At 49.4% G+C, this 17,365-nt stretch overlaps 1 protein-coding gene across 4 annotated transcripts; it reads right to left on the bottom strand.

The window, feature by feature from the left end:
- Positions 1-3,461: 3,461 nt before the first annotated feature.
- On the bottom strand, positions 3,462-13,774 carry LOC149342651 (uncharacterized). 4 transcript variants are annotated; one of them, XM_089545118.1, is made up of 7 exons: positions 12,947-13,755; positions 12,308-12,474; positions 12,106-12,209; positions 9,932-10,205; positions 8,932-9,124; positions 8,141-8,411; positions 3,672-3,811 (listed from the first exon to the last, which is right to left on the bottom strand). In XM_089545118.1, the coding sequence occupies exons 4-6, from the start codon at positions 10,190-10,192 to the stop codon at positions 8,206-8,208; spliced, it is 660 nt and encodes a 219-aa protein (XP_089401244.1). In that variant the 5' UTR covers positions 10,193-10,205; positions 12,106-12,209; positions 12,308-12,474; positions 12,947-13,755; the 3' UTR covers positions 3,672-3,811; positions 8,141-8,205. The 4 variants fall into 4 exon arrangements, with proteins under 4 accessions (XP_089401242.1, XP_089401244.1, XP_089401241.1 ...); XM_089545115.1 differs by lacking the exon at positions 12,308-12,474 and having other exon boundaries at positions 12,947-13,760; XM_089545119.1 differs by lacking the exon at positions 12,947-13,755 and having other exon boundaries at positions 12,308-12,853.
- Between the last annotated feature and the right edge of the window lie 3,591 nt (positions 13,775-17,365).

Here is a 17,365-nt window from a genome sequence, read left to right as displayed (position 1 = left end):
GCTGTTTCCGAATCTGGTTGGAGTGTCTGAGTCTGTGAGGAGGGTGCAGTCAGTGTTTTCTGCTGCCGCTGCTAGTGCTTTACCTTTTGGGTTAGCTGTTTGGTATCCCCAGCTTTTGTCCATGGCATTGAAGTCTCCTAGTATGATTAGCGTGTTGTTTTTTGCTAGTTTGCGTGCGCCATGGAAAGTTCATGGAATTTTGCTTTCCTATATTCTGGAGGACTGTATGCGTTCATAAGGAAGATGCTGCCCCTCTTTCTTTTCTCAGACCGATCTCGCTCACATCGTGCCTAGGAAAACTGTACGAACGAGTGGTGACGCTGAGATTACAACAGTACATGGAGGACAACGAACTGTATCCCCACAGCATGTTCGGTTTCAGAGCAAAACTATCGACCCAAGATGTACTACTTCAAATCAAAGAAGAAGTACTTGGGAACGTCCCGAAGTGCGGAGAAAACATAATACTGCCATTGGACATCAAGGGGGCTTTTTACAATGTCAGTCACGAGGCTATCCTTACGGGCATGAACGACCTGAACTGCGGAAGGAGAACCTACGGCTACGTCAAAGCCTTCCTCTTAAACAGAACGGCAACGATTGGCCTGGGGGAGCTCAGATCAGACAAATTTCTTACTCCAAATAAAGGAACACCTCAAGGATCGGTCATCTCCCCTACGCTCTTCAACATAGCCATGATTGGCTTGGCAAAACAGTTAAAAGCAATCGACGGCATACACCATGCCATGTATGCCGACAACATCACCATCTGGGTCAACACAGGCTCGCTCGGAGAGAAAGAAGATAAATTACAAAAGGCAGCCACCTGCGTAGAGAACTACGTCAGAGCAAGAGGGCTAGCATGCTCCACCGAGAAATCAGAGCTCCTAAGAGTTTGGAGAGGAAAAAAAAGTCGCACAGTCCCCACTAGCGACGACTTAAAGTTGAACGTCTACCTCGAGGGGAAGTCGATACCGGAAAAAACACTCATCAGAATCTTGGGGATGTGGATACAGTCAAACCAACGCTGCACTCACACTCTCGCCCTACTCAAAGCATCCACTCTACAAGTGGCCCGCATGATCACGCGCATCTCACACAGACGTCATGGCATGCGAGAGGAGGACACACTCAAGTTGGTCAGAAGCCTGGTAGTCAGCCGAGTGGCATACAGCCTCCCCTACTACAATCCCATCAAGAGTGAGGTAAAACAGGTGGACGTGATTCTACGCAAAGCCTACAAAACCGCACTCCACCTTCCTCACAGCACTTCAACCGAAAAGCTCCTAGCCCTAGGACTACACAACACTTTCGATGAATTGAGAGAGGCACAACTAGTCTCCCAACTGCGCAGACTACAACAGACCCCATCTGGCAGGGAGCTCCTAAAGAAACTGGGCCGCGCCGATCAAATTCAAGAAATACAGAGGACAGAAACAATTCCGGACGAATATCGCAACACACTAACAGTAACGCCAATACCCCGGAACATGGATCCCAACCTACACAAAGCACGCAGAGAGGCAAGGGCTGAATACCTACAAAAGACATTAGCACACCAAGAAACGACGGTATACGTGGACGCAGCCACATACACCAGAACAGCGGGGCAGCACAACAGCAATGCGGTAACAACGGTGATTGACTCAACCCTACGCGAGATCACCAGCGCATCACTACAAGACTGTATGATAGTCGAGGCTGAGGAAGCGGCCGTCGCTCTAGCGGCAGCGGAGGGCTATCGGTCTAAACGGTCTCTAAAAATCCTTACACTCACAAACAGCATGCCGCAACTACCTACGCGGCAGAATAGGGCACAGAGCGCTCCGCATACTCCGCTCTGGGGGCCACATAACACAACGACAAACAAACGAAGAACCAATCAGGCATACGATAGTATGGACGCCGGGACATACGGGAGTAACAGGGAACCAAGAGGCGGACAGGATAGCTCGAGGGTACACTTATTACCGAGCATCCAACGTAGGCGACCTCGAGGGGAACGAACCTGTACCCCAAGATTATTCGGCGATACTAAATTATTACAAGGGCGGCTGCAGAAAGCGGTATCCACCACCGGACAACTCCCTTAGCAGAGAGGACTCTGCCGCGTGGAGGCAGCTACAGACGGGCTCCTACCCGAACCTACACGTACTCAACAAAATATATCCAACACAATACAATGACAAATGCCCTTGGTGCCAAGAACCCCCCACGCTGTACCACATAACGTGGGCATGCCAGAGGATAAGCGTGGTACCAGTGATAACAAACCCGAGTGCGGAGCAATGGGAGGGAGTGCTCTCCAGCGATCGCCGGGTCGACCAAGAAGGTCTGATTCGGCGAGCAAAACTGGCAGCAGCATCCAGCGGAGCCCTGGACTAAGGGCAACCGACCTTTGAGCAAGATGGACGAAACCATCTCAAAACCACCGAACACAATCCGAATCTAGAGCTAATAAAGTTTTCACTCACTCACTCAAACTTTGACTGTGCCACAGTTCGCAGTAGCAAGATGAATGTAATGAATGTTATTTACATTTTGGTACACATTTCATTTGTACACTTTATTGCACACCACTGTTTCGTTACTGAATTTTGCTGGTCTTGCCTTTCCGACCCATGCCACTAACTCGTCGCACTGCATACAAGTATTTTTTCTTATACTTACAAAGGCAATATTATCGCTCACATGTTACTGGCCGATACTTCGGAACGGCAACCCCGAAATACTTTTTTTCGTAGTCAGGAGCTATTGCTAACAATGTATGCGGTCAGAACAGTTACACTGTACAATTTACCAAAGCGTTTGCTCATTGTCGCTCGGTAGGTAACGGTTTCAGTGAGTTGAAGCAAAACAATGAAAATAAAACACCGTGATGGCACTGAAAGCCACTTGCGGTTTTCAACAAAGTACTTGCGGCCCATTGCTGCAGTTTACCGACCACCACCGTGCCGCTCGGGAAGAACTGGCGTAAAACCGCACCGTCGCGGAATGCGCTCAGGTTGCTTTAAGTGCCACGACGATGCTGCTGATGACAGCGAAAGGAACAGTTCATGCCATGCGAACGGATTTTGTGACGTAAACCAGCCGTGCGATATCTGCATTGTCGCCATCGCAACAAGATGTTTCATTTATGTTTTCATTCTTCGGGCGAAGTTTGCCCGCTTCATCGACACTGGCGCTGCGATCAGCGGCCCGGTTCGGATGGCGTGGCTGGTACTTTATCTGGCCGCTTGCGGCCAGTGCGCCGCCTATATATCTTATATATAGGCGGCTATATATCTTACACAGTGGCCAGGAGTAGGAAACTCCAGCTAGTTTCGGTGTTAACCCCTTTAGCACACATTCCAGCAGTACAAGAATTAAAGCTATGACTGAGGGCGTCATTCACAATACAAGTTGGTGGAAATTTGCAGGGCGTCAATTCGGAGCTCCCGCGTCATGAAATATAACTTCGCTTCTCCGTATCAGTACGTAATTTATTCACAAAGTGATCATCACGAAATACGCAAGGCGCAGTATAAAAAAATCGAAAGTTTTAAGTGCAGGCCTCTAGTAAGGCCTTAAAGTCTTTCTTTTGGCCTCCGTTTCCTGACGCCATGAAAAAACGGGCCCCATTCTTCGGACAGCGCACTCGCTTATCGAAGCCACTCCTCCAACCACCTCCAGCAGGAATGGGACAGAGCAGCCGCAATTCCTGTTCTTAGGACCCGCCAGGTGTTCGTGGAGCTCGTATCGAAACACAGCCGCTGGCAGCGGCCGTGCCTCGTGCCGCACCGATGCTCCGTCCGCCCCGACGTGGAGGTGCCTGCGTAGCATTGGTCGACAAGGAGTGCTTTATCAGGCATGCTATACGATTCTTTAGATACGAAGAGCTAAACGACGAAGACTGAGACGTCACTAGCGCTAGCTTAGAACTGTTCCTTCTTTCGCACTGAACGATGTTGAGGGTGGACCACACTTGGCACGTAGTTTGAGCGCCTGGTTCTGCAGGCAGACCGCGCAGCTGGCGCCTTACAATGGTATGTAGGCCCTGCCTCAATATATGGCCATGACCTCCGAGATCGCCTGCCCGCCCGAGTGTGGATAATCTTAGAGGCCATAACATAGCAGAGTTATCTAAGGGACGCGCCCAGAGATGGCGCTGAGCCAGCCAGAAAACCACGCGCCCCAGTGTTTTGAATATATGTACTCTAGCGTGCATAACAAACCTCTCTTCATGATGCCATGGATTAAAATTTTGACCTATAGTGTCCGCGCTTGCAAATGGCCTTTCTTTTGTGTCAGTGATATGTACGGTGAGCTATCCCATAACACACCAATTTTTCAAATCAAATATGTTTCAATGATTTCCTTAACATTCTGGTTCTTATGTTTACGCTGCTGCATTTCGCGCCTTAGAAACAGCGGGCCACAGCCAGACTACTCACAGTGAACCGGCCTCAGTGTGGGAAAAACTGCCTCAGTATCGATAATATAGCTGTTGGAAGTTGGGTCGTACGCTTCTATGCTTATTTATTCGAAATACGTTTCACGGCCTTATGTAGGGGTTACTACAAAGGGGATTTGGTTAATGTACCAGCAGGCGATTTCTTGAATGGCTGCCTCTGTGGGTGTGCGCCCGCTTTTTCTTGATCTAAAGCGAGTTCTACCTTACTACTAAACGCTGTAAATGTGTCTTTTTTCTATCTTTACAGCGCGGGTACATTCGGAGGAGGCCAGTTTTGAAAGAAAACTAAGGTTTTTTTGCGGCCTAACATATCACTGAAATTTTCTGAGCGCAGTGCCAAACTTAGTGAAATTTTGCGGCCGGTGGCGTTGTGTTCCAACGGAAATTAAACTTCCCCATTTTGTGGTCACAAACTGGGCGATTTCTCAAACCGGGACAGCACACGGGCGTCTACATTTTCGCCCCCATCGAAATTCGACTGGCGCGGTCGGGACCGAAACTGCGTCCTTCGGGTCAGCAGCCGAGCGCCGCAACCACTGAGCGCCATAACTACTGAGCCACTGCGGCGGCCATTACGGCCCACTCTTGTCGAAAAGATGCTTCCTTTGTGGCTTTCTGCTTCTTTTTATTAAGGGTTTTTCATTATTTCGAAAAGTAGTTCTCAGCTATGACATGGACGTCGAAGAAACATAATGTCGTTGTCAACTCAAAACGTTGCAAAATCCTCAAGAGTTACAGAACCAATCGCAAACATCCACAGCAGTCGTCCGGAGTGCTCTTGTTGCTTCTCGCCGCTTGAAATGAAATTATAAGTAGGGCTGCAAGTAACTTTCAACTAACGGTCAAAATGTAGCCTTGGACTGCGAGACTGGCAGTAAGGAGTTGCCTCATATAGCAGTAAAATACATGTGAAAAAAAGATCGCAGCGTATATTACTTTTGTGCTGCAATTATCCATTTTCGAAGTTCTGAATCCAGGTACAGGTTCGGCATTTGCTACCGTCATCATCAACAGCCTGACTACGCTCACTGCATTGCAAAGGCCTCTCCCATGTCTCCGCATCTAGCCCAGTCCATTGACAGCTGCAGCCACCGTATTCCCGAAAACTTCCTGATCTCAACCGCCCATCTAACTTTCTGGCGCCCCCTGCTAGGCTTGCTTTGTCTTGCAATCGACTACGTTACCCTGTAAGACCAGCGGTTATCTTTATTTCGCATTACATGCCCTGCCCAAGCCCATTTATTCCTTTATTATAGTCTTGGTCAAACGCTAACAGGTGCAAGTTTTTTTCAAGTTTTCTTTTGATGGGTACAATTAATCCGAGCCATGTTCTGTCGTTCTTCACGCTATGAATACAGATGTATAAGAAATGAAAAGGAACGGGCTGCATTCAACTCATGTTTTGTATTCGAGTAAGCTTTCCTGATTTCACCCATTGGCTGCTGCAGTGTACTTAATATGCAAAATTGTTATGAAATTCCTTCTTTTTTTATGCATGGTTGTTTCCGGTCAATTTTTCCGCTGGGCCTCCCAAGCTGTTCCATAAGGTTTTTAAAAGGACACCATTGACATCGTCAACGTTCCAAACCGAATGATTTGGTTTCGCCTAAACCAAAGCTAGAGATCGAAAGGTGGCAAGACTATTGTGCAGTTAAGAGGCTTTTCACTTCTTTTCCTCGAAATGGCTAGCTGCTGCATTTGCTCTAAGAAGTCTCTATTGCTCCAGGTCTACAGAGTCCTGGCAAAAGTCTATATCTTGCTGTGCTGTGTAAACTCGCGAACAGCTGATATTTTTGCAGTCAGTGTGTTTCATTTCCCGCTGATAGTATGCATAACAATGGATACAGAACATAGCGCTTGACTCGGTCTAAACGGCGCAAAAAAGCCCCCGCTCCTTGCGAAACGTTTCACTTAAAGGTGCCGTGACCAGGAATCTGAACTCGTCTTTTTGCCGTGGGAACTCAATATACACGTTCCGAGCATTCTTAGAAACTTCGATCTATTGCACAGTATGGCCGATTTCTCTCATTAAATCGAATTAACGCCCGGCTCCCCCCCCCCCCCCCCGCCCTTTTTTTTTAATTCTCCCCGTACGGTGGGCGGAGTCGACCGACGCGCGGAGTGCCTTTCACCCAGTCCCGTGGCGGCTTGCCGCTCTGCCATCGGCGGCGTAATGCGTAGTCATCCGTAGTAGCAAATAGTCCGCGCGTTTTCTGACTTCTTCGGGCTTATTTTACGGCTTTACTATGTGCCAATGTAACTAATTATTCAAGGAAACCTCAAAAACAAAATAAAGCGAAAGCAAAGCCTCCACGGAGCTGGCTGAAAGGCACTCCACGCATTGGTCGACTCCGCCCACCGTACGGGGAGAATTAAAGAAATAGAGGCGGGAGCCGTACTTAAATTCGGTTTAATTAGGGAAATCGGCCACACAGGGCAGTAAGTCGAAGTTTCTAAGAATGCTTGGAACGTGTAGACCGAGTTCCCGAGGCAAAAAGACTAGTTCAGATTCCTCTTCAGTGCACTTTTAAGCACTTATTCCATGCGCAGTGATCGCGGGTGTTGGCCACCATAGCAAATGCTGCTCTATGCTAGGGATGAGAACTCACAGCATTGCACTGAAAACAGAAAATTTTTCTACACACCATTCAGCATCCCCTGCCCCCTATTCGCCCCTTCCCACCCATCCCTACCTCCTTCACCCCACACAATGCTACCGATTTCAAACTCATTCAAATAAGAGTCTTCTAACTAGCTTCAGCATCTGTCTAACTTTGTCCATAGTGCAGACAAGAAACGACAGCTCAAGATTCAATATTTCGCCTCAGCAGAATATAATGCATTGGGAGAGGAGCAAGCAGGCGCAGAGAAAACTTCTTGTCTCCCCACTTTTCAACGTAAATAGAGAAATAGTGCATGTGGCAGGCACACTATTACCGAGAAGCACTACACCTACAATGCCAATTTACACAAGCCTGGAATGGCAGAAGTCAGATACCGTTCACAACAGCTAAACAAAGTCAAAATTTTCATTCTCACAGGAGTAAGAATAGGTGGAAACCTACGTGATATTACTTTAATGAGCACGCGTTTTCTGACTGTCATCATACGGCCGACTTCTTTTTGGCTACGTGAGCAGCATAGTTATGATTCGGCGAAAGCGCTCTGGTCTGTGCGCTCTAAATATCCCCACACCCAATCACCGACCTCCATCCTCCACACATCTGCAGCCTTCAGAATTCTCCGGCCACCTAACCGCCACTCACCCCCTCCAAACCTTCCACTTACTCCTCCCTCTAGAAACCCACGCAGCATCAGGAGGGCGAAGACGAAACGTCCGCTAGAGACGAAAAGTCTCTAGCGGAATGAGAAGGCGATTGTTTCAAAAGCGAAAAAACAGGCGCATCGTGTAGCCAATACTACTAGCGCTGATATGTCGCATCACCTAGTATCATTATTTAATCCTGCACTGTCTAGTCGATGCCTAAGCAGGTGGACAATACAATCAACAGATGGATATGCTGCTCTACTACATATAACGCCAGCAGCGAAGTATGTCACCTGATGATTTTAAGACTTCCTCACAACTCCCCTCTTCGTGTGTTTTTGCCCATAGTACAGCTATTCTTCGTAAGGCATCTCCATCCATTCGACACAGTCGCTCTACTTCAGTTAGTATGCTCTTACCAGCACCTGTTGGTAGCCCGAACAAGCCCCAAAGCGCCGTAGGCTGCACGTCTTCGGGGACGAATTCAGCCTAGATGGCTTCCTTGTCGGGAACTGTGCCGTGCAGAGTTTCGCACGGCAGTTCCCGTAGGATACGGGCCATGTCTCTGGTAGCCACGGCGTCTACAGCGGTTGCCGTCGGACGCGGGCCTTCCCTTGGTGGCCACAGCTTCAAAGGTGCGCGAGCGGTGATAGGGAACGGGTTCCACCGCCGCCCACGGAGAGCGGATAGCTGCAAACGTCCGCGCGGTTGTTTCAAATTAGTGCTAGGATGCATGCGATTAGGTGTGATAGCGATAAATTAAATCCGTCAAAGAAAAACTTTCTGCCATCTTTTATACAGGTTCGACGCCCGATTTTGTCGTCTGACAACAATGCATTCACACACTGCTCTACATGAGCGGCCCCTGGATAGGTGCTGCCAGTTGTGTTTAAAACAGGCTGTCTTGTCTAGGATAACTTCTTTACCGAGCGGAAAAGGTGTTCCACAGTACAGCACTCGGTGCTCGCCAAAGCAGTTGTTAGTGTTTGGGCCTCGCAGACGGGCCGCACGTAGCATTAAGAGAAACGTATATAGCTACAATGACTTCAACCATAACCCGGGAAAATTTCTTGGCTCTCTCCATTGTTTTTACATTCTTTGCGGTTACTTCATCCATAACCTGAAGGTCATCATGTATACCTGCCGCCTATGGGCTGCTGAACAAAACGGCATGTTATGATCACTTATAACCTGATCCATGTGTGCTCACCGATGTTTTCAAAGCCATTTTCTCCCTCGACATCCTTGCAGGTGTTACTGGATGCCTTGCTCACAGGGTTCACAGCCAGGTGGATGAACGGTATCGCATACACGGTCCCGTCTTTGATATCTCGTACCCACTGCAGACCTGTTCTCTGTCGTGGCCATGTGGCGAGCTCACTGCCGTTGGCTGCTTGTTTGGTCTGAAGAAATAAGGCAATAAGTGTAAGATGATGATTGGATTTTACTATAAGGTGCGCATCTCTCCAAGACGATCGAAAAGCGATCAATGTGCGTAAGTGGTTAACTCCCACATATCAGAGAACACGACATTGAATTTGACCTCCCCACGTGTACTGCCAGACTACAATCCGGACTACAATCGCGGAAGAAATATCGGCTTCGACTGCGGCTCACGCGTCTTCACGACTTTCGCAACTAAACCGCATCACTACAGCCGCTGCTACTTGCAATGAAATTCAGGCGTCGGAAATGGTTTCCTTGTCACGCTCGGCACTTTTGGCCATGCCGATAAATTCCCTATGAGTACCATGTAGGGAGACATGTTTCAGCTAATCTTGTTGCTGTCCACATGCATACACGCCCGCATCTCAATGTGTCCTTGCTTAAGAAAATAACTGAACAGTAAAGATATTTGTTAGTTCTGATGTCGAAGTGTTTAAAGCCACGATGCGGTACATGGTCTTAAGGACGCCGTAATTAACAGAAGTCTCGAGATTATATTAGACTGCCTGAAGCTCTTTAACGTGCTATGACATCCCAAAGCCCGAAGGCATTTTCGTATTTCGCCTCTATCGAACCGCGCCACCACGGCCTGGATTCAACCGGCGACCTTGGAATGAAATGCCGCACGCGGAAGCAACTCAGCGACCGTGGGGGTGCGGAGTAGTCAAGATATTTTTGTGCTTCAGCATTAAACGTCACAATGCTGTGCAGTGAGGGTTCCAGCGTCAAGCACATCCGAGGCTTTATAGGCATGCATAACGTACCTCCTCCGCGGCATCAGTAGTACTGAGCGGTGAGGAGGCAGAGAGCAGTTCGGCGTGCACGTCTTCGCTCCGGCTGTAGCTGCACGGAGTGGCGGTGGCGACTGACACTGGGGGCCCGGCCCTGGGCCCTTCGTCAGCTCCAGAGATGCGCTTGTGCCTCGCCGTTTCGGTGTCGTCTCCATCCCGGCTGTTACCATCGGTCAAGGTAAGCTTTCTCAGGAACCACTGGCGGCGAGAACCTTCGCCTCGGTAAAAACTCATCGCTGCTTCAGGGCTGACATGGAAGAAAAGATAAGAGATTAAGACATTACTTAGAACGAAAGCAGCAAGTCCGAGAAATTTTAGAACACCGATAAAGTCCCTAGTGACGCTGTCCCTACCTCCGTGAGAGCGATATGCTACTGCGAAGAATGTAGAGACCTTACTGGCTTTTACTTCCAACAAGGTAGAGAACTGATTGTAACACATTCATTAGTTAGTTACCCCCAACGCCTTCTAGCGAGGTAGCCGCGAGGTGAATAACGGACGCCTGCAGCTCAATATACGCAAAGCGTCAGTAATTTCTATGAAATGATATGTGTAGAAGGAAGGTAGCAGGTAAATAGTTCGGTCTGACGAAGAAGATCTGTCCCGAAAAAGAACTGAGAATTCGAAAAGAGGAATACTACATTTATACTTACTGCCAAACCACGTAGGGGGCAGAAGAAATCGGTCAGGAAGTAGCAGCTTATGGACTACAGGGGTCCTAATTAAGAGCAGAACGACGAAAACCGCAAACTTCACAAAGGACGCAGAAACGGGAGTAATTCATGTTCCCTTGCTTTCTCAGCGGTTCGACCCCTACCAGTTCATTTTCCAAACACAGATAACCTTTCTCGTGCATTTAAGTGAGCAAACTCCCGCATACTCCCAGCTTGCTACCAAAAATTCTGTAAAGCTGCAAAAATAATGGTTTCTGCCTCTAAACTAAATTCAGATATGACTGCAAGAAGGCGGTAAGTCGTGTAAGCTGAAAGCTGCAGATTGCTGGCATATTGGACTTTGGTTTATTGGTTGAGGTACAGAAATGGCCATCTCATGTAAGGCGAAATCACTCATGAACTATAAACGAAAAGTGCAAATTAGCAAGGCTTATTGCTACGTACTTGAGTTCCATGGAAGCGAACAAAATTGATGAAGTGTCGTTTGTAGCGATGTATGCATATGTGGGTGAAAGGTTGCATATCTCCGATGGGAAAACAGAGCCGATTTGTATGGCAAAGTGCGTTAGCGCTGCTTACTCCTGTTATACTTTCACAAGCGACGCAAAGTGCAACAGCGTTCTACGAGGCCACTCCGCCTTCTCAGCGGCTAAGATGCGCGACGCGGCGTCTCCGCGCTTCAAGCTCAGGGAGAGAAAGAAAGAGCAGGGGCTGCTTGCACAAAGCAAACAGTGTGATTCCCAGCCTAATCCTATTCGCGGTGCAAAACCTCTCTCGGTTTTCAGAAAAGGAAAGCCGCATAGCTAGTTCATTTTGTCGATGGACGCCTCAAGCACACTAGAAACGCTAAAACACGAGTCACCAAGGTTTTAGTCGGCGTTCGTGGTCCACCGAGAAAAGGAACTAGCTCTGCGCAGGTTATCAGACATTCTTGAATTATATCGAACATAGCACAGCCGCTTTTAACCCCCAGCCAAAGGGCTAACCATGAGCGAGGGCTGCTGGCCCCTTCTCTTATGCACGAACACGGTACTGTGCCCGGTAGGGCTGCAATGTTTTAATCCGGCTTTCAACGGGGAGTGCCCGCGTTATAGATGCGCGATCTCGAACGTGTATCACGAGGAGCAGGCATGCGCCTCTAACCCCGCTTACCCGCCTTTGCCTCCACAAACTCGAGAGAGCTGGGAGGCTGCCCAGCTCACCAGCTCTACCTTAGAGAGCGAACAAGCTCTCGTGGCTAGGGACAAGCGGCCACGGAAGCAACAGGGTTCCTGCTCTAGCGACCCCTCCTAGACTTTGTAAAGGGACCCCGGTATTTCCTGTAAATATCAAAAATAAATGTTTTCCGGCGTCCCTAATTGCCCGAGTCGCTTTTGGACGCTAAATCGCCGTAAACTATAAACTAACCTCAATAGTGTTACGCCACTGACCAAAAGGCAGAAAGCTGATTAAAATGGTTAGTCATACACTTACCCTATTATGCGGTGTCCTGCTTGACTGGAAATGAGCCCACCGTAGCAAAAGGGAAGAAGCCTGGTCGCATAGGCTGGCCACCGGACGCCTGGTATCGCTTCAGGCTGCGCAACGAAATGACATTAGGATGCTCGGACGCTGTTCGGCACCCGTAAGCGATGCGAGGTGCGTGCTTCGGCTATGAACGAGAAAGCATTCGCACCTGGATGAGGCATACGTGTACCTGCCGGAAGCACCCAGGAGGATTGTGCCTACTTCTGAATCGAACGCGCGAGGCTGCCGCGGAAGCCGCAGACTTCGTAAGGAGCTGCCCTTTACTGTGCAAGATGTTCAGTCCTGACTTTGCCAGCAGGAACGGCAATCTTCAATCTAGGTAATTAAATCGAAGAGCACGTTTGTATTCAACAGTGCCGAAGCTGAATTGCACATTAAATTTTGTACGTTGAATTGCACTCGAAGAAAACGGATACAATTTCTCTAACCCGTAGCAGGTATAGAACACATCGAGGAACCTTGCTCTAACCCTATCCTCAGCGGGGGCCGCCGCGGTGGCCGAGAGGTTATGGCACTCGGCTGCTGGCCCGAGACGCGGGTTCGATCACGGCCGCAGCGGTCGCATTTCGACAGAGACAAAACTCCAGAGGACGGTGTACTGTGCGACGTCAGTGCGCTTTAGAGAACCCCACGTGGTCGAAATTTCCGGATCCCTTCACTATGGCTTCCCTTATTGTCCGAGTCGCTTTGGGGCGTTAAACCCCCATAAGACATAAAATATCATCAGTAGTGTTACGCCACTGCCCAAAAGCAGAAGGCTGACTAGAATGGCTGATCTTACACTTACCCTTCTCTGCGGTATCCTCCTTGACTGGAAATGAGTAGCAAAAGGGAAGCCTCGTCGCATAGATTGGCCACAGGACGCCTGGTATCGCTTTAGGCTGCGCAACGAAATAACCTTAGGATGCTCAAAAGCAGTTCGGCACTGGTAAGCGATGCGAGGTGGCTGCTACGGCTAACGAGACAACATTCGCACTTGGTAGAGGTAGTCTTGAGGCTGCCGGAAGCACCCAGGAGGACTATGCCTGCTCCGGAATCGAACGCGCGAGGCCAATAAGGGCGGGGCTCGTGATGAACGCGCCGCTCGAGCAGCCAGCGGAATGATGCCGGTCATGATGATGATAATGAAAATTTTGCCCAGAAAAAAGGAGAACGGAAAGGGTTGTCCGCGTCTTTTTAGTGCGTCTGTAACGTTGCCGCCTCAACACGCGTCGAAGAACAATGAATCTTCTTTACTAGTGGCGAGGTGAATTTTCAAATTAATGAACCTGCATGAGGAGCCTGCATGAACAGGCCGGACATGTGTGGGCAGTGAGACAACGTGCCGCACAGGAAAGAGATCACAAAAATATTCGGGGGCACTTCGAAAGTCTAAAGTGCGTCGAGGTTTCGAAAGCGTTTGCCGCACCATTTTGCCTATGTTGGTTGGTTGGTTTATGGAGTTTAACGTCCAAAGCGACTCAGGCTATGACGGACGCCCTAGAGAAGGGCTCCGGGAATTTCTAACACCTGGGGTTCTTTAACGTGTACTTATATCGCGCAGTACAAGGACCTCTAGAATTTCGCCTCTATCGAAATTCAGCTGCCGCGGCCGGGATCATACCCGCGTCTTTCGGGTCACCAGCCGCGCATCATAACAACTGAGCCACCGCGACGGCCTTTTGCCTATGTGACGCTGGGGACGTCACCACTGGAGGACGTCACACACAATTGATGACGAAGTAAAGGCAAATTACCACACCTGCACAAACTACACAAGATTTTCCCTACACCATATGCAGACGAATGTCCGTGGTATCAGGGTAAACCTGCACTAGAACATGTCACATGGACCTGCCCTAAGGCAGACTTAGAGCCAAGAATAAACAACCCGAGTGTGATGCAGTGGGAGCACTTGCTGGCCAGCGAGGACGAGAAAGCACAACGATTCCTTGTGCGCCGAGCCACGATGGCAGCAGTCAAGTGCGGCATCCTGGACCAAGGATCGACCACGGCGCCCAGTGACCCGTAAGGGTCAAGAACACCAATTTATTAACAATAAAGTTTTTTCCATCCATCCATCCTACTAATTATTGACAAATTACGCATTAAAGACTAAATACTAATTAACTGCTAATTAATGACGCCTAAGCTTCGCCTTTAGGAGTGGAACGCGACAGCGGGTTGTAGAGAAAGAGAGAGAGGGAGGCACTCTTTAATGAAATACAGAGAGTTTAGCCCAACGTTACTAGAAGCAACTTTGTTTAGCCGGCGCTTAAAAATCGCTCGCATGCTACTCTGCGTAGGGAGGGGAATTTGGGAGATAAAGACAGAAGGAGAGCAGTGTGGAAGAGGTAAAAAAAAATGAAGATAAAATGCGTGTTGTAGCGCTGCCATGCAGTCCACAGAACGCCACCACCCGTTCAACGCGATGCCTTGCCCTTTAACGCAACGCTTTTAGAGGAAAGGAAATTACGCAGTAATTCTCTGTCATCTCGGTGGACACCCGAACCGCACCGTAAAGGAAGGGAGGAGTGCCAAAACGCGTTCGGCGCGATGCTTTGCCCTTTGAACGCAACGCTTTTGGAGGAAAGGAAATTCTCTGTCATCTCGGTGGACACCCGAACCGCACCGTACAGGAAGGAAGGAAGTGGGAGTCAAAGAAGAAAGAGGAAGAGGGGCTGTAATGAAGGAAATAAAAACTGTATTTGAGGAAGGGAAATTACGCAGTAACTGCCTCGCATATCTCGGTGGACACCCGTCAAAACGCGGACATATCTGCCGACCCGGCTGTCGACACGGCTACCGACACGGCTGCCGACAGGGCTGCTAACGACAGTATGAGGCTATAAAGGCTTTCACCTTAAAATCTCGCGCCGAATTACCGTGTATATTTGTAAAAAAAAATTTGAGAACGCTTACGCTTGGCTTGTAAGGGTGGAAAGAGAGAGCATCTTGCAACGCTGCCAGGGAGTCAACGGAACGCCATCACCCATTCGGCGCTACGCCTTGCTGGCCGGCTTGGCTTGTAAGGGTGGAAAGAGAGAGCATCTTGCAACGCTGCCAGGGAGTCAACGGAACGCCATCACCCATTCGGCGCTACGCCTTGCTGGCCGGTAAATTGGTTTTTGAGGAAAGGAAAAGGCGCAGTATTTGTCTCGCGGATCTCGTTGGACACCCGAACTGCGCCGTAAAGGAAGGAAAGAAGGTTGGAGTGAAAGAAGACGCCGTATTCACTACACACCCCTTTGATCATTCAAGATCATTGAACTGGCGATTGATTGATTGAAACCACGTTTATTGCACATTAGAATGCGCCGAAGGCGCTAGGGTGGTAGGGGAGGTGGTATTGTAATGGAGAAGGGGGAAGGCTGCCTCCGTTTTATTAAATCTTCGTGGAGGCAGCTAAATGTAGTCTGCGTGCCTCTCGTGAGCACTGTGGTGCCGATCGCCGATCAGCGGCGCCTCCAAGTCCTGACATGAGGAGTACCCGCCAGAGCTCGATGGCACGATCTCGAGACGAAATATCGGGGCAGGCCCAGGTCCAGACAGAAGAAGGCCATGGTCCCCGCTTAACGGTGGCTAGGGCTCGAAGACGAGATTGTGTGTAGAGAGGAAATTCCCAGAACAGCTGGGGCCGTATTACGGAACTGTCAAATCAAAAACTTGTCAAAAACGCGTCAAACACTCGTCAAAAAGCCCCGCCGTAGTCGCGCTCCTATTGGTCGGCTGTGTCCGGCGGCCATGTTGCTTTCTTGCGTCATGGGTGGCTGGCGTTTACGTCACGGACATGACAGAAGTGGTGACGTTGCACGCCTAATTATGCAGGCGCATTTTGACGATTTTTTTTGACGGCTTCGAGGCGGTCAAAATTGGACCGTTCCGTTTTTGACAGAAAATGGCGGCGGCGGCAGCGGCGTCGTATGTGGCTGAGGCGGCTGCGGCGACGCGAGCAACGGCGAAGGAGGGCGCACGAAGACGCGTTTGACTTGCCGGACGAGCTGTTCCGACGCCTTTTTCGACTGGAGAGGCAGACTGCGGTGTGGCTATGCGACGAACTCGCCGATGAATTTGGAGGTTTGCGTGCGAATGCGCTGTCGGTGCAGCGGCGGGTGCTGTGTGCACAGCGGTTATTTGCGACCGGCGGCTTTCATGCAAGCTTCGGCAGCCGACGACACCTCTGTGCCACAGCTACATACAAATAAAACATGCTTATGCTGGCAAAGAACTTTATTTTCACCTGCAAATCGCACTTCGTGGCCGTCTTCTGTTTACCGGTCGAGGAAAAAGAAACAGACGACCACACATCACATACAACGCTTCACGCTTTGACACTTTTTTCATCGATCGTAAGAGCCGAACAACACAGACCTTAACAAGTTGGCTTCGTCCATTTTTCCGCACTTAGAACAACCGCACAGTACGTTGATTTTCGTCGCCACGTAAGAAAACAGTATCAAGGCGTGGAACAGCTGTTCACGTGCAAGGCGGCTTGTTGACGTTTTACCGCCGTCTGCGCACCCCCGCGGCAGCAAAAGTTACCCACCAGGAAATTTAATAGCCTAACTTCTTGCGCTTCTTGTTTTTCTTAATATTTTTCAGCTTTAAACATCATTTTTTGGCAAAATAAAATAATAATTATTTTTATCGCTGCGCATTTCTTTACTCTTTTAGCAAAAATTTAGCAGACGGTCCCTCGTCGTGCAGGCAAACGCTTCCGGGGCGCCGCTCTGCTGTAATTGGCTGATTCTTCGTTGCGTCAATTTTGCGTCAGGCGTCGACGTCACATCGTTTCGTCACTTTGACGTCACTGTCAATAACTTTTGACAGATTTTTGACAAAGTTCCGTAATACGGGCCCTGGTTCAGATCCGCACGGCAGTTGCACCTGGAGCAGGAACCAGATACAGGTGGCGTCGTGCGACCCCGATGAGAGCGTGGAGGAGTGATTAGCATGCTCATCGCTTCCTCTGAGGCCCTGGTTCGTATTCCGCAACTCGACGAATTTCCTACTCGGTTTTATTAACGCTGCTGGGATTTTTCGCACACGGCCAACGCCGCCTGACACCGACACTAGCTTTTCTGCGACACCACGCTCGACGCTATCGCGTTAAAACTGCTGAGGTGTGGAGAAGGGGTGGTGGTGGTGGTGAAAACATTTATTTAATCATAGGGCGAGGCGTTGGGGGTCGTGAACTGAAGGGTCACGAAGGGCGTGACCCTTCAGG

This window comes from Amblyomma mixtum, chromosome 5 (assembly GCF_055824585.1).
Source record: "Amblyomma mixtum isolate Tamu chromosome 5, ASM5582458v1, whole genome shotgun sequence".
NCBI classification, from domain to species: Eukaryota; Metazoa; Arthropoda; class Arachnida; order Ixodida; family Ixodidae; genus Amblyomma; species Amblyomma mixtum.
Note: the sequence above shows the minus strand (reverse complement) of the source record. Positions and strands in the feature narration are given on the sequence as shown.

What these genes read in the sequence shown, in the direction of transcription:
- LOC149342651 (XM_089545115.1), bottom strand. Translation starts at nt 13,006, where the DNA reads ATGCGACGAGGCTTCCCTTTTGCTACTCATTTCCAGTCAAGGAGGATA. An exon ending in GCAGGACACCGCATAATAGG is followed by an intron (nt 10,206 to 12,105) that starts GTAAGTGTATGA and finishes CTTCCATGTCAG; the next exon opens with CCCTGAAGCAGCGATGAGTT. An exon ending in AAATGGCTTTGAAAACATCG is followed by an intron (nt 8,412 to 8,931) that starts GTGAGCACACAT and finishes GGACGTTTGCAG; the next exon opens with CTATCCGCTCTCCGTGGGCG.